Below are 15054 nucleotides of genomic sequence, written 5' to 3'. Positions count from 1 at the left end.
AATGAAATCAGGTTGTCATACAAATAAATGGCCTGGACCCTGCACTGGGTAAAATGCAGCTGGACCCCAGCATCCCTCAGGAACTCTGTGTACAGCCTGGTAGTTACAGTGATATCTCAGGCCCTTCACTTCCAGTCCCTCTTTTCTGTGTAGCCTTACTAGTCATTAACAAGGAGCTGCTATGTTCCACCCAAGGCAGCTACATGAGGTACTAGGTGAGTGGTTGCTGTCTGTGTGAAAATTTGTAAAGTGTTCGGGCCCCTTCAGGATGTATGGATATGTTCATCCCTAAGAAATTAGGGTTTAAAAAAAAACAGTAGCAGACTGGAGGGACCAGCAGTCTATGGGTTCCAGCATCCCAAGTCCACCATCAAACAGATGAACAAACCCTCTTAGCAAGAGGCCATTTTATTTTTTTTTCAATTGTAGTGGTTTATTTTATAGAACTGCTCTTCAAAATGAAATCACTTCCTGAGCTGAAACAGAAACAGCAGAAGCAAGGTTTTCTGCAGTGCTATTAATTCAGCCCTTTTAAGAGCAGACACTTTTGGGGTCTAATCTCATTGGGATGGGGGCCTATTTTCAAAGCACTCTTCACTTGTCAGTGGTTTCTATGCCTTCCATTTATTAGTGCTAAGACATCTTTGGAACAGACCTGTGGCCACATTCATGTCGTAGAATACCACAGCTAAAATTGCACACTCGTAGCATGGAGATCAGAAATCAGAGATGTTTGTTCCAGTAACCAATGCCATATAGTCCCCTCCAATATTTCAATGTATGTCATCTTTGACTTCTGGCCTCTAGGGGATGGCGTGTGCTTGGTCTAAATTTTTCATGAGAAACACTAGATGAGACCCATAGCCACAAATATCTTAGTCTGGCTGTTTCCATCCAGCAGAGGGTAGCAGCACACACAGATGAGTCACTGACAACTGCTACTAGATTTTCAGTTGACTTGTTTTCCAAGCCAGCTCAGGAGTTGCAAACTTTTTAAAAGCATGCTATAGACCTGCAAAGGGAATTAAACAGCATCCTGTACTTTAGAGACAAAGCAGGGCAGTTTAAGAAGAATTGGGCCCCTCCAGGACATGCAAACCCTGCTGAGAGACCTCAGAACCCCTGTCATGGTCTCTCAGGCTTAAATGTAAATGGTGTGTGTTTCCCATGACTTTGGACCCAGGAGGGGCTGTCTGCTTTTCTTCAGTTTCCAGGTGGGCTTTTCCCAGTACACTCAGTGTTGACCTAATTCTGATCCCACCAGAGCCCACAGGAGTTTTATCACTGAGATCAGCAGGAGCAAGCCCAAGATATATTCAGCACTTGTGGACACCCTACCTTTCAGGTGTCTTCAAGTTTGGAACCCAAAGTTGTAGGAAACCCACAGGAAGCAAAATTCATCAGGGGCAGGGTCCTGGTCTGCAGCACCAAGTTGAATATGCCAGGCAGGGTGCCAGGATGCCCAGGGGGGTTACCAAGCCTCCAGACAGCTGTAGCCTCAGCCTTCACTCCAGTGATTACGAGAGATATCAGAACCTCCTGACTGAGCATGAGGCTTCCTGCTGCCCCAGGTCCCCCACAAGCCACCATATGTCTGTTTTCCTGGAGTTTCATCTCACTTCATTTGGTTTATTTCAGTGCTACGAGTTGCGCTGCCTGGAGATTCAAGGCCCTGCCGGTCCCAAAGGGTATCGGGGACAGAAGGTAAGTTGTGCAGACTCGCTGAGGGAGGGGGTCATGTTTGTGCCCTTTTTTGATGCCAGGAGATCCTTGAGGTCCTCTCAGTTGCACCAAGCTCCAGCATGAAGATGCCTTGCTGGAAAATGGCTTCCAGACCTGCAGGCTGGATTAACCCTTTAGTGGGCCCTAGGCAAACAAACTCGTGGGTCCCTACTTTTTTTACTCAATAATTATAATATGTAAAATAAGCACAATTGGGCCCTTTCTTCAGTCAGAGCCCTAGGCATGTGCCTAGTTTGCCTATGCATTAGTCCACCCCTGCAGGCCTGTACGTCAGCACTGGGAAGGAAACCAGCAAGATTGCCGATGTGACACACCAAACCCAGGCTGTGCTTTGTGCTCTGATGTCAGCCCCTGGTGCCAGAATGGAGGTCTTTATCTGACACCCTTGCCAAAGTCAATGCACAATCTGGGAGGCAGAGAAGCAAGTTGACTTCAGCTATGTTGATACTTCCAGTGTCCCAAAGCCAGCAAAATCTTAGGTTTGCTTTTTCAAGGACAAAGGGAGCAGGGGAAAGGTTTCCCAGGCCCTCCCCATTCCCAATAACACCTTCCCCAGGCTCCAGACTCCCTTAACACTCCCACAGACTACTCTACACACTGCTCCAACCGCCTTCCTGCAAGATATCCCACTGACCATTCCTCCCTAGCCTGGGCTCCCTCAATCACCCTTGCCTCTTCCTCTAGCCCTAGCTGCCCCCTTCTTTTTCCGCTTTATGTGGTGTATGGGAAATAGGTCCTCACTTCCCCTCACCATAGACATATATGGATTGCAACTGCCCCAGATCTCCTGGGAAGCCAGTAATTCAGTCTCTGCAGCAAGACACATCACCTGTGTCACCACGGCACATTTTCCCTGGGATAGATGACATCATATGGTAACTGGAAGCTGCATCGCAGACTTGGGGGCATGTGTCCCGCTCCCTTCAAAACCTTCACAAATGAAATACAGGGATAAAGCAAAGCTTTGCTTCAACCGCTGAGTCCATATTATGCTCTGTCCCTGACTGTGTCCACCTTCAGCCCACATCCCTGGCACTGGATACAGTCCATACAGCATCTCAGTCTGCCAAGGCCGCAGTCCACCCAGACTCAGGTAGGGACTGCTTACTACACAAGTTGTCCTTTTCTTACAATGAGTGAAAAGCACTAACCTTATTTGTTTGTTTTGTTTTTAGGGTGCCAAGGGGAACATGGGTGAACCAGGTGTGCCTGGTCTCAAAGGACGACAGGTGCGTCATGTAAACTCCTCCTCCTGCTTGCTGGTTAACAGACCTCTTACTGTGTAAGCTGGGATGTACCCTGTACTGACATTGTATTAATTCTCTGTATCTTCTGTTTTTAAGGGAGACCCTGGTATTGAAGGTCCCATTGGATACCCTGGCCCCAAGGTAAGGAGCCCTGCACCCCCTGGCTGAACTCTCTGCCTCCATTACCTTTCTGATTCAGCTGAATTCTACCCTTTCAGTATTGCATGTGTGTGTGGATACATAAATGGTAGTCTGAAACTCACACAAAAGCACAGCTAGGCCACTGGGTGGGGGCTCTCAGTCTTTCCCAAAGCCTGCTAGAATTAACAGGAAGAAGATTCTCTTCAATAGATCTGTCTTTTGGAAAGGAGACCTCTATTGCAACATCATGTCAGCTAGGTGTGAAATATTATTGTGATAAATGTTCCTTCCAGCTGTGTCCATCTGCCACAGCAAACATTTCTTCTCCTTGAACTGTCATAGCCCACCATGATACGTGCAGGGGCACCCCACTGTCAGGAGATACTTGCATTTTGCACTTGTTCCTGAGGTAGCCAAACCCCATCTCAGACTGGACTAAATAGATTGGAAGCATCACACTTCAGTGAGCCTAAAAGTTGGGAAGCTGATCCAGCATCCATGAAGCACAAAATGCATGAGGTGCCTGGGCACCCCACTGGACTCAGTATGACCTCCAAGTGTGCCCCCAAGGAAAGAGCAGTGCAGCAACCCCACCTGGAGAGCTCTATTTCATATCAGTCCAAATCACACCAGTGAGGCTGAGAGTCTCCATTCCATTGGGAGGCATTGCTTATCCATTTGTTTGAGTGAACCTGCATGTCCCTGGGGCACATACAGAGGAAACCATCCTCCGTGGGAGCTGAAACTAAACACTGAGCAGACTTGTCCTGGAGAAGTGGATAAGCACTTTGCAGGAGATCCACTCTGGTTCTCCATCCTACTGTGTCCTATCTCATTCTCCAGGGCCTATTCTTCTGCCAAAGTAAATGTGCAGGACCCCAGTCACTGCCCTTGCTGCATGCTGTATAGCCAGTGCTTTCACATTTGTATGTGTGGGTCCACACCTGGGCTCCTAAATCCCATGGCTTCATTTTCTTCATTTCTTTTAACTATCATTGAGGTCAATGGCACTGGTGAAAATTAGGTCACCTGGGTCAGGCAGTTCCATATGCATGTAGGAGGTAATTTTAGGCATCCATTGTGAAGAATATCAGCCTAGGCTCCATCCAGGTCTACCCACTTTTTATGCCCAGTTATGTCAAGATTCTGCCGCTGCACAGATTGGTCAGGAGCTGCACGCTTTTGCCTAGATCCCTTCTCACTTCCCTGTCTCATTTTCTGGTATTTTTCTGCCTGAGTTCACTGTCTGTCACCTGCCTATGCTTCTTCCAGCCCACCAGTCTACAAGTGTTAATGCAATGGTTTTCTTGTTTTCTTTTTTTGTCTTGCTTTAGGGTGTTACTGGTATGAAAGGAGAAAAGGTAAGGAAAAGCCTTTAAATACTGCTCTTGGAGCATAGTGCAGTGGGACATCTTTGAATTTGAATTAGGGTTTGCTGATACAATAGGTTAAGAAATGGTTGTGGGAATAATAATAGTAACAGAAACATGAGAAGTGATTTTCTGCACACATTTCTTCTTATTTGTTTGTGCTTGAATACTCTCTCAGCTGCATTTGTGGGCCTGTCCCATTCATTTTCCTGAAATACATCTGCAGTCTAACTTTACTACTTATTAAGCAATTGTTTAGCTCACATGACAGACTATTCCTCAAATGTGAATTTGAGCTGCATTAGTTGAAATTCAGCTACGCTTCAGTTGCATTATTTGAAATTCAGATGTGTTGATTACTTACATTATCCAATTTAGAAGTAGAACTGACTACATGTATTTTATGTACCTGGCCAGCTATTGAGCTGATAGTGTAGTTCCAACAAAGTCAATGGAGATGTGCCAATTTATACCAGCTGAGGATCTGTTCTATGAAATACAACTTAAACTTCAAACAGCAAATCCTCACAACATATTATATTTCATAATCCACCACATAATATATTTCATATTGTGTCCTTCTAGGGGAGAAAAGAATAGTGAAGATATTGAAAGATTTCCAGTAAAGAAGAAATCTGAGAATTTCATGATTTATTCACAAACATTTCAGGGACAGGAGATTTGGGTGGTCAGACACCCATATCCTCAGTCATGATGCAGGGAAGGTGATCATAGCTATGATCAGTGCAATGTAGACAGAAATATTTGACTGTTGTCCCTTTTCTCCACAGGGTGAGATTGGAGCTGATGGCCGAAGGGTAAGGAAGGACCTTTTGTGATTCACTTTCTCCCAGCATTGATCCTGTGAAAGTCTCCTGTGAAAGTAAAATACTCATTTCTCTTTTTTTCCCCTTGACCCCAGGGAGCCTTGGGTTTGTCAGGGCGGAACGGCACAAGTGGACAGAAGGTAAGGACACTCTGTGGATTAATATGGCCATTCTAGTTCTCTGTTCCTTTTTGTGGGGCCTTTAACAGTAGGACTTTTTAAGTGCCTTGGAGGAGCAGCTGCCAAAGGAAATTAAAAATAGCAGATAATTATTTCAAGGGGGTCATTCCAGATTAATTCACAGTCCCTCACTTCACCCAGGCACTGTCACTTCTCATCCCATCAAGACCAGTTTTTCAAGGCCTTCCCACACCCCTTCCTGCTGAGGACTCTGTAGTCCCTCTGCTCTCATAGTTTATAGTTTCATAGTTTCATAGATGTTACGGTCGGAAGGGACCTATTAGTTCACTGAGTCCGACCCCCTGCCCTGGGCAGGAATGAGTGCTGGGTCCCCAGCCAGGTGACCCCAGCCAGGTGTCTGTCCAATCTCCTTTTAAACACCTCCAAGGAAGGGGACAGCACCACCTCCCTTGAAAGCTTATTCCATATTTTGGCAACCCTCACTGTAAAGAATTTTTTCCTGATGTCCAATCTGAATTTGCTCTCTTCCAGTTTGTGGCCATTATTTCTAGTTACCCTGACATGCGCCCTGGCAAACACTGTATCCGCTATTTCTTGCTGCTGCCCCCCGCCCCCCCCCGGCCCCCCGCTGAGTTTGTAGGTGGCCACAAGATCACCTCTAAGCCTCCTCTTGCGGAGGCTAAAAAATTCCTGGCTCCTCCCCCCCGCCCCCCCCCGGCCCCCCGCTGAGTTTGTAGGTGGCCACAAGATCACCTCTAAGCCTCCTCTTGCGGAGGCTAAAAAGGTTCAGGTCCCCCAATCAGTCCACATAGGGTTTTTTCTGTAGGCCTTTAACCAGATGAGTGTCCCCCCTCTGAATCCTCTCCAGGCCATCCACAACCCTCCTGAAATGCAGTGCCCAAAACTGGACGCAGTACTCCAGCTGTGGCCTGACCAGTGCTGCATAGAGGGGAAGTATCAGCTCCCTAGACCTGTTTGTGGTGCACATACTTATGCAAGAAAGGGTGCAGTTAGCTTTACTTATTACCTCCTTACACTGGTCACTCATGTTCATTTTGGAGTCAACTATGACTCTGAGATTCCTTTCCCCAGTTGTGCTATTTAGAGTGGTACCTCCCAGGCTTAGGGACAGACATTCAAAAAGTCTGAGCCTAAATTGATTCAATCTTTGCAGGTTAGTCACTTTGTAACCATACAGACATCACCTCTGGACTGAAAAAGTGCAGACACATGCCTGCAGTGGCTCAGGCTAGAAACTGGGGGGGTGCTAGAGCAGCCCTCCCTTCCTTTCCATAATGCTGAGCTGAAGGGGGGCGCCCCCAGCAACCAGCCCAGCAGGGAGTTGATAACAGTGTTTATCATCCCATTAAAAAAACAACAGAGGGACGCTACCAGCTACCTGTTGATTCTGCGTTTGTCCTGTCTGCCACAACACAGACCATAGCCAGCATGTGGTCTGCTAGCTAATGCTGAGAGGTGTCTGTATAAGGCAGAGGGTACTTTGCTTAGCAGGGAGTGGTGAGGGGGAGAGGGGAGAGCAGGAGGAAGCCAGGCAGATGCCTGCAGTCTGTACCAGAGCTGTAGCCAGGGAACAAAGGTGAGTCAGCTCTGCTGGGCTGGAGCACAGAACAGAGCCCCACCCAGAGCTGCAAAGCATCTGGGATGCTGGGGGAGTCTGATTTAATTTAAACCAGGAAGGGGTCTGGGAAAGACATTGCTTAAACCAGTTTGAACCAAGTCTGTTAAGTTTGATACTACATTCAACCAGATTTATCTCAAGCCGGTTTCAGCCATTTTCAAACTGGTTTATGTGCACTGAACATCTATTCTGTTACATGTTTAAACCAGTTTCTGATCACTTAAACCAGTTTACGTGTAATGTCTGTCCCTAGCCCTAAGCTCTGATACATAGTCAGGGCAGTTCTCCTACACCCATGAGATTAAACACCCACACACCAGGGCATACTCTGTTCACTAACTGGACAGGGGATGCCAGGACCTTGTGATTAGCTTGTGTTCAAGTTAAATTACTTACTGTGTGAGAACAGAAATGCATGATTTCCCTCTAATACTTAGATTTTCTCTCCGCTCCTTCTCTCCAGGGCAAGCTGGGACGAATTGGACCTCCAGGTTGTAAAGGAGACTCAGGCGACAAGGTAGAGCTGCTTTTCTGTGACATAACTCAGCAAGATTCTCTTCACCTAGGAAGTCTGGGAGCTGAGCCCTGTCTTAGCGTGCATGAGTTACAGCTGGAGTAGGAGCCTGGCTAAGCAGATGTATTACAGACCAGCTTTCCCATGTAATGCATGCTTCATTCCTGAGCACACAGAAGAACACAGTGTGGAATGCATGCCTGTCCTGCTCATATGTGAGCAAGAAGCCTCAGTAAAGTTGATGGGAATCTGGATCTGGTCAATTTTGTTAACACTGCCAGCAAACAGAGTCTATTGCTCAATTTGCAGCTGCTCTCACTGGCAACTGACTTTCTGTAGGAGCTGTTTTGTTTTGGGAGAAGGTTGTTCATTGTTATTGCTGTATAAATTGACAGTTCTTTATTCGTTCTCTTCCTAGGGTCCTGATGGTTACCCAGGAGCAGCAGGAAACCCAGGAGAGAGAGGGGATGAAGGTACAAAGGTAGGTAAAACCCAAAACAGAAGGTCAGTCTGGAGGGAGAACACCAGCCAGGGGTAGCTAAAATTCACATGGCCACATCCAGAGCGCTGTATAGGCATTGTGTACTAGTAGCACGCAGTGAAGGCCACCTCTGCTCTTCCCTTCATTTGCAGGTCTTCTGTTCCTTTGGGTAATCACAAGAATCAGATGTCACATTTGTACTGCACTGTACTGATGAACACTGAGGTTAGGGTGCAATCACTAAAAAACCCCTTAGTTCTACCTAACCCTGCTTAGGTCCTGGCAGATTCATTTATATGAATCCCTCTGGGGTTTGGGCTGATGTGGGATTTTTCTTGGGAACCAGGAGGAGCACAATGGTTGCAGCTGGACACTTTGTTCAAACCCAGGATGGGGAGGCCAGAACCCCAGTGCAAGAAAGCCAAAGAAAGGGTCTCACTGAGCCTGCAACTCTAGAAAGCTGAGCTCCACTGGGTGCTGACCAGCGAGGACCAGTAGCTGTGAGCAGTAGCGAGTAGAAGGATGACGTGTTTATGACCATTGTTCTCTCCGTTTCAGGGAGATCCAGGCCACCCTGGCCTAAATGGGCCCCCGGGAGCCATTGGAGAGAAAGGAAACAGGGTAGGTGTTCCTCTTCATGCTTCTCTGGGTGCAGCTGGTTGTCCCAGACACAGGAGTTCTCTCTGGAATCCATGCACAGGGCCTTGGGGCCATCAGTAAGAGTCCTACTAACTGCATGCATATCTACTCCCTCTGTGCTCAGCCTGGGCGTGCCCCCACCCCCATGCCATCACTTGAGACCAGGGCAGGACCTACCTTGGTGTGGCACTGAATGTAAGCCACATGCTCAGCATTGCTCAAAGGCAGCCACACTGCCTCATTTTGGGGACTTGGCACTTACTGAGCCAGATCAAGTGAGTGGTGCATGCTTCATGGTGATGCTTCTGGGCTCAGCACAGCAGCAGGGTAGACAAGCCCTCCATGTTCATGAGCAACTGCAGGAGCCAGGACTAGGGATACTACTGATATATCTGCAGCCCCGGCCCCTTTAGAGAAGGAAATCGAGTGAAAACGGCTGTAGGTTCCCCATGGTGGAGTCAAGAATGAGCCCACCAGTATCCAGGCTGCAATAAGCAAGCAGGCTTTGTCTCTGTAGCAGTGCCCTGAGTTTTCAGCCATTCTCCTTGTTCTCTTTCTTGTGTGGAACAGACCAGGAGATTGGTTGCAGATTCCTCAGCTGTAAATACAGTGTCTGCTTTTCTTCCCTGGTATTGGCAGGGGTTACAGCTGGTTTTGCATTACAAAAGCAAACTGCAGGGACTTGCCCACAGCATTTGCAGAGCCTCTGCCTGGCTACTGGGTTCCCAGTCAGACATTAGTGCCTCACTGTAAGGAGGCCAGTGTTCCCCCAGAAAACTCACTCACATGAAGGGGTTGCTGCATTCTATTGGTCAGATAGTTCATGGGGCAGGGGACAGGAGACTTCCTTGGTGGCCAACAGGGTCTCTGCTCTCTGAGAAGGGGCAGGGAGTGGCTTGGAAGAGGTAGGACCAAGCTCCTTTCGTGCCCCATGCTGGCCAACAGAGCTTGCTGCAGGCAGAGAGAGGGGAAAGTGAGCTGCTCTGCACTGTGCTGAAACTACACACATATGTGTGCATGTGTGCATGAGTGTGTGTGTACATGCGAATGCATGTGTACATGCTCACTGGGGGTGGACGTCCATGAGTACATAGGGAAGTTTGTCCACAAGGGCTGTGTGTGCATAGGGGACAAGTCTGTTTGCAGCTGTGTCCCAGGCAGCTGCACAGCCTCCTTTCACTTCAGACACAGGAAAACACCGTGTATCTGGGTCCAAGAAGGCAGTTTTCCTTAAGCCCCTGGGGGATAACTGTTCTTCTGGCATGGTTTAGTACTCGCCAAGGTGTTAGGGCTTAATGCCCATCTTCTGGAAATGGGAGGTTCCTCCCTAGCTTGCTCCTGCAGCCATATGGCTGAAGGCAAGCAAAACTTGGGGGCATCCAAACCCCAAGCCTCCAGGCTTGGGCCTGCACATAGGATGCCTGCCAAAGATGTTGGAAATATCTGAAGCCCCTGGCGGGGCTGGAGGATGTTTGCTGGTTGTAGGGCCACTTATTGTTCTGGGCTGACTCATGAATTTGGACTTGATTTGGTTGATTTGGCTTGGAACATGAAACATTTCTTTAAAAAAAAATCATCTTCAGACACACTCTGACCTGTTTGCTTTTCTCCTCAAAGGGACCTAAAGGCAACACTGGAAGCCCTGGATCCTCTGGCATCAAGGGAGGCAAAGGCAGCCCAGGACCTTCAGGACCTAATGGAGAACCTGTAAGCACCTGTGTGATTCCTTTAGCTCTGAGCATTGTGCTTATATGTCACAGTGCTTATATATCACAGTGAGATGGCCCTGGTACATGGCATGAGCACTGCATATCCCAGCAATAGCAGCACCTGAAACCCCTTCCTCCAATTACCCACCAGGCCCTATCTCTGCCAGCTTGCTCTGCAGCCCTGCCTCAACATCCTGAGGGAGCTGCAGAACTGAGCTTGTGTCCCCCCTGCAAGAAATCCCATTATAAGGGCCACTGCTGTCTCCCTCCCCACCCTACCAGTACCAACAAGGAGCTACTGTTAGCACTGACAGGGGCTGTATGAGACCCCTCACTACCCCAGCAGCAAGGCATGGGAGGTAAGAGGTTCACTGTGTAACACATGATTTTCTCCAGACTCTGTCCCTGCTTACAGTCAAAATTGTCATTTTAAGCAATACCCTCCAAGCCCTGTTGATTGCAAAGGGCATGCTAAAACCATGAAGCAAGGAAAGGGCCAGAAACTGCAGACAGCCTGAAAGGCTAATCTGAGGGACAGCTGGCCTGCCCCATCAACCTGCAGCCCAGAATATGGCAAGTTAAATTCAGCCAGTCCCAAATTGCCTCAACTATTCCCTGCTTAGCTCCCAAAGCCAGTGGCTTTTCCTGCCAGTGCCTGCAGTGCAGGTACTGTAGTTGGTGCACCATGGAGTGACCACATGAGAGCAGGGCAGAATCATGCTCAACATCAGGAAAAAAGTCACTGGGGCCACTGCCCTGGCTCTAGGAGTCAGTCGCGACCCACAGTACTGCTGGACTGCAAGCAAAGCTGCTGCTCAGTCTCCAAGCGGGTGTAAACAGGCTGACGCTCCACCTGGGACAGCTGTAACAGTGCTCCATTAGAGACAGTTGGCCAGATCCAGTAGGTAGAAGTGAGGCTGGATGAGGTCGGTATGGTTGTTTATCGTGAAGAGAATGAACCATCCATGTCTGTGTGAGCGCCTACACATGTGGTGGTGACTCTCCTTAGAAAAATTAGGTCATTCCCTGAAGAAGAAAGCCAACACTGCAGCATAAAACAAAAGGATGTTGCACCTGGTCGTGTGTGCATGGAAGCCCAGCCATGGGCAGTGCAGCAGCTCTGGCTCATGGGCTGGCAGGGAGAAGGAGCAGGCAGCAAAGCCCAAGAGTGGTAGCTAAGCCAACCTACACCTTTGCTGCCCGCTTTACTGACTGTCTCTTATGTTTGCCAAGGGTCGTCGTGGTGATCCAGGAGCAAAGGGCAGTCCAGGAAGCCCTGGAATCAAGGGAGAGAGGGTGAGTGAAGGCTTCCCAAAGCACAAGGGGCAGGGCACCACTCGGTACTGCCCAGGCTTCAGCTGACCAGGGACTCTACTGAGAAGGCTGCTGGCTCACCAGAAAGCAGCAGATCTGAACACAGCCCTCCATAGGGCACATCTGGTCCCTCCTGTGGGGCAATGGACACTGGGGGGAGGATGTGGAAGCTCCTATGCCTGTTAACAGGCAGGCCAGTCCCTGGCACATGCAGGAGGGTGAGGGCCTGGGGTCTGTGTGCTGATCCCACTTGCCTCTAGTATTTTTTTGGAGGGCAGAGCCGCAGTGCAGAGTGCATTGGCGTTCAGATGCAGGGTACGCACTACTCCACAGTCACAGATTGCCTCAGACAGGTGCAGGGGAAGAGCCTTTATGGGACACAGTGGGCAGAGGGCATGCCACATGTCGCTCTTCAGTGACCCAGAGCAGGGTTGGGTGCAGCAACAGGAGTCTCCAGATAGGCCTGCTTGGCCTCCTGAGCTGGGGCCTGACACTGAGGTGAGAGGGGAGGCAGAAGCACAGCAATGCTTCAAGTGTTAAACAAGGTATAGAGAGCCCCTTGCTCCATGGCAGAGACAGAGCAGCAGGGCCATGCGGTGTGAGGTGCAATACACTTTGGGTGACCTAGGTGACCTGGGTATGTGAGGAGCCTGGTTACAGGCAGCAGGTGTATCTGACAGCTCTTTCCATTCTGACAGGGGGACCCAGGCCCTGAGGGCACCAGAGGCTTGCCAGGAGAAATTGGAAACAAAGGAGCCAAGGTAAGAATGAGTTACAGGCTCAGGCTGCCAGGATTGGTAAGGGGCCCCCCACCATCTCTTCCTCCCATGCAGTATTGTTCCCTGCAGGGAAGTAATTTGTCCCTACAGCCTGCAACTATAGCACCTGCCCCCTGCCTCCAAGCAGGTCCCCTCTCTCCAGGCATGGGTACAGCCCCTGTAGTGGCTGAGGGAGAGCCTTGCATACATGGATTGGAGTACTGCAGTGCACTGCTGCTGAACAGTCTTCAGGAAAGGCAGCTTTCAGGGCTGGAGCCTCTGGGCTGGACCGGCAGTGCATAGAGTCACCCAAGGGAGTCTTCCCCATCCCCGCTCATGAGGAGCAGCTGGGCTCCACAGTTGATGGATTTGCTATCACAAAAATGCCCAGGCGGGACCTCAGACTTGCCTCTGACTAGTTACACATATTGCATGGGTACCAGAACCTCCCTTACCACCAGCACAAGCCCCCAGACTCCAGATGCTGAAGTTTTCTCTGCCTGCTCACAGTTCTGTGACTGCTCTTTTGTTGCTTCGTTCCTTAGGGGGATCGAGGACTGCCAGGGGCGCGGGGCTCTCCAGGTGCTGTGGGAGAGCCAGGCAAGCCTGTGAGTGTCTTGTTCCTTGTGGAACTGTGTGACTGATAGCAATGGTTGGGGTTCACCACACAATAGGCAAGCAGCAAGAGGTGCCAGAGCAGTGAAGGGTTTGTGATGCCAACACCCTGACTCCTTGGTGTGCTATTAGCTACAGAAAGGAGAGGGCCAGATCCCTGATGGGTGGAGAACCTCAGGCAGATTTTTGACCTTTTTTTTATCATCAGCTCTGGCTGTTTCTTCAGAGAGATGGTAACATGGCCCTATCATGGCCCCCTGAGCCACAGAGGGGCTCAAGGCCCAGCCCTGCCTGCTAATCCATGTCACAGTTTAGGTTAGAACCAGGACCCGCCAGTCCCTGCTGCTATGCTCAGTGCAGTTGGCTACGCTGGCCCTGGCTCACCAGTCACATAGCTGTAAGCAACCTTAGTTAATCCTAGCAGTTTGCTGCTGGAAGGAATCTTTCGAGTGCCAGGTATCCAGGGCTCACAGGCTCTGAAGGGAGTAGGGAAGTGGGGAAAAACTGAACTGTCCCTGGCTGTGTTGTTATCATCTCATAGAAGAAGTAGTGCTCTACTTGTGTTTTCTTGAGACGTCGATATCGTGGCTCTCTGGGTGGCCACTGTGCCACAGGAACTGTCCTATTCCTCCCCTTACTCTGGTCTCTTTGTCACGCTGTTGCAGGGATCGCGTGGAGATCCAGGTGACTTGGGCCCAAGGGGTGACTCTGGCCCATCAGGACCAAAGGTAAAATCCAGGAGTAGGCCCAGTGTGGTGCTGCGCTCTCTCGGGGTGGGGGCAGGTCCAGGATTCTGTGTGTGCATCTCTGAAATGGGCACTGGATTCTAATTTGCACCCCCTTTCATGTGGGAGGCTAGGCCCTGCTGGGACAAAAGCAGTCTTAGTTACACCCAGCAAAGATTCAGCAATGTCCTGGGCCCCAGCTGGCTGCCTCTCCTGGTTTCTTTTCTCCCACAGAGGAGCCCTCTGGTTTCTGCAGGTTCCTGCCGCCAGGACAAATCTGTATGTTGAAGTCATTGCTGTCCATGCACCCCTTTCTTCAGCCTTGTAAACTCTGATCCCATATCTACTGTACTGCAGTGCACAGTTGCTAGTTAGGCCAGATAGCCTAGCATGCAGAGATTGCATGCATGCCTTAGGGAGAAAGGAAAAGTATCTGACTGCTGTTGGTATCACTCCACTGGGGAGACTGATATTCTTTAATGTTACAGTTTCACTGAATAATTCCTTCTTTTTCACCAAAGGGAGACAGAGGCAGACCTGGCTCCGGCAAACCTGGCTACCCAGGACCGCGGGTACGTTTGCTTGCACACTCAGAATGAGATTAATGGGTGTGTGGAGGGGTGGGGCCAGTCCTATCTCTCCCAAATGAACAGCATGGAAAGAAGCAGAGAGGGAGGGACACTTGGGGAGAAAGCTGTGATAAAGTCAGACCAGGTGAAAGGAATCATAAGAGACTGCCACAATGCAAGGTCAGAGCGACCAGCTGTGAAGGTTGAGCAAATGGGGAGATCTTCCCCTTGAGAGAGTGCACCGTTCTGAGGGAGGAGATGTGCCAGAGGGTTTCACTTTCAAGAGTAAGGATTGGTATCATTCCTGGAGTCAGTAGGGAGAGTGCTGCTGAGGCTCCTAACAGCCTTCAGAGTTAGATTTAACAAACCATTTTTGACTTGTTATGGATCTTCTTACTACTGAGGTACAAGGACAGTGTGAGAAATGCAGGTGTGTTACAGTAGCCACCTGTGCCCTTGAACATCCCCAGCGTATCCAGCTCTGTGGTCAGTAAGGGACTTGATAGTGAATAGCTAGCTGCATGATGATGGCTGCAGACAGCTGCACTTGGCCAGGAGAGGGGAAGCAGGACAGTAGTAAAGACAATCATTTCAGAGGTATATTAAGTCATTATATTGGGCCT

General features: G+C 49.5%; 1 protein-coding gene across 3 annotated transcripts in view; it reads left to right on the top strand.

Moving 5' to 3' along the window:
• Positions 1-15054, top strand: part of COL6A2 (collagen type VI alpha 2 chain) — a 43836-nt gene that overhangs the window by 11067 nt on the left and 17715 nt on the right. For all 3 annotated transcript variants that reach the window (XM_006022067.3, XM_006022066.3, XM_006022068.3), the window contains 15 exons: positions 1639-1704; positions 2919-2972; positions 3087-3131; positions 4466-4492; positions 5293-5319; positions 5424-5468; positions 7571-7624; positions 8040-8102; positions 8661-8723; positions 10359-10448; positions 11684-11746; positions 12463-12525; positions 13068-13130; positions 13803-13865; positions 14384-14434. In XM_006022067.3, the coding sequence (XP_006022129.1) occupies positions 1639-1704; positions 2919-2972; positions 3087-3131; positions 4466-4492; positions 5293-5319; positions 5424-5468; positions 7571-7624; positions 8040-8102; positions 8661-8723; positions 10359-10448; positions 11684-11746; positions 12463-12525; positions 13068-13130; positions 13803-13865; positions 14384-14434 (837 nt within the window). The remainder of the gene's footprint in view (positions 1-1638; positions 1705-2918; positions 2973-3086; positions 3132-4465; positions 4493-5292; positions 5320-5423; positions 5469-7570; positions 7625-8039; positions 8103-8660; positions 8724-10358; positions 10449-11683; positions 11747-12462; positions 12526-13067; positions 13131-13802; positions 13866-14383; positions 14435-15054) is intronic.

Source organism: Alligator sinensis, unplaced genomic scaffold (genome assembly GCF_000455745.1).
Source record: "Alligator sinensis unplaced genomic scaffold, ASM45574v1 scaffold566_1, whole genome shotgun sequence".
Classification (NCBI taxonomy): Eukaryota; Metazoa; Chordata; order Crocodylia; family Alligatoridae; genus Alligator; species Alligator sinensis.
The sequence above is the reverse complement of the archived record's forward strand: the minus strand, read 5'-3'. Positions and strand labels throughout refer to the sequence as shown.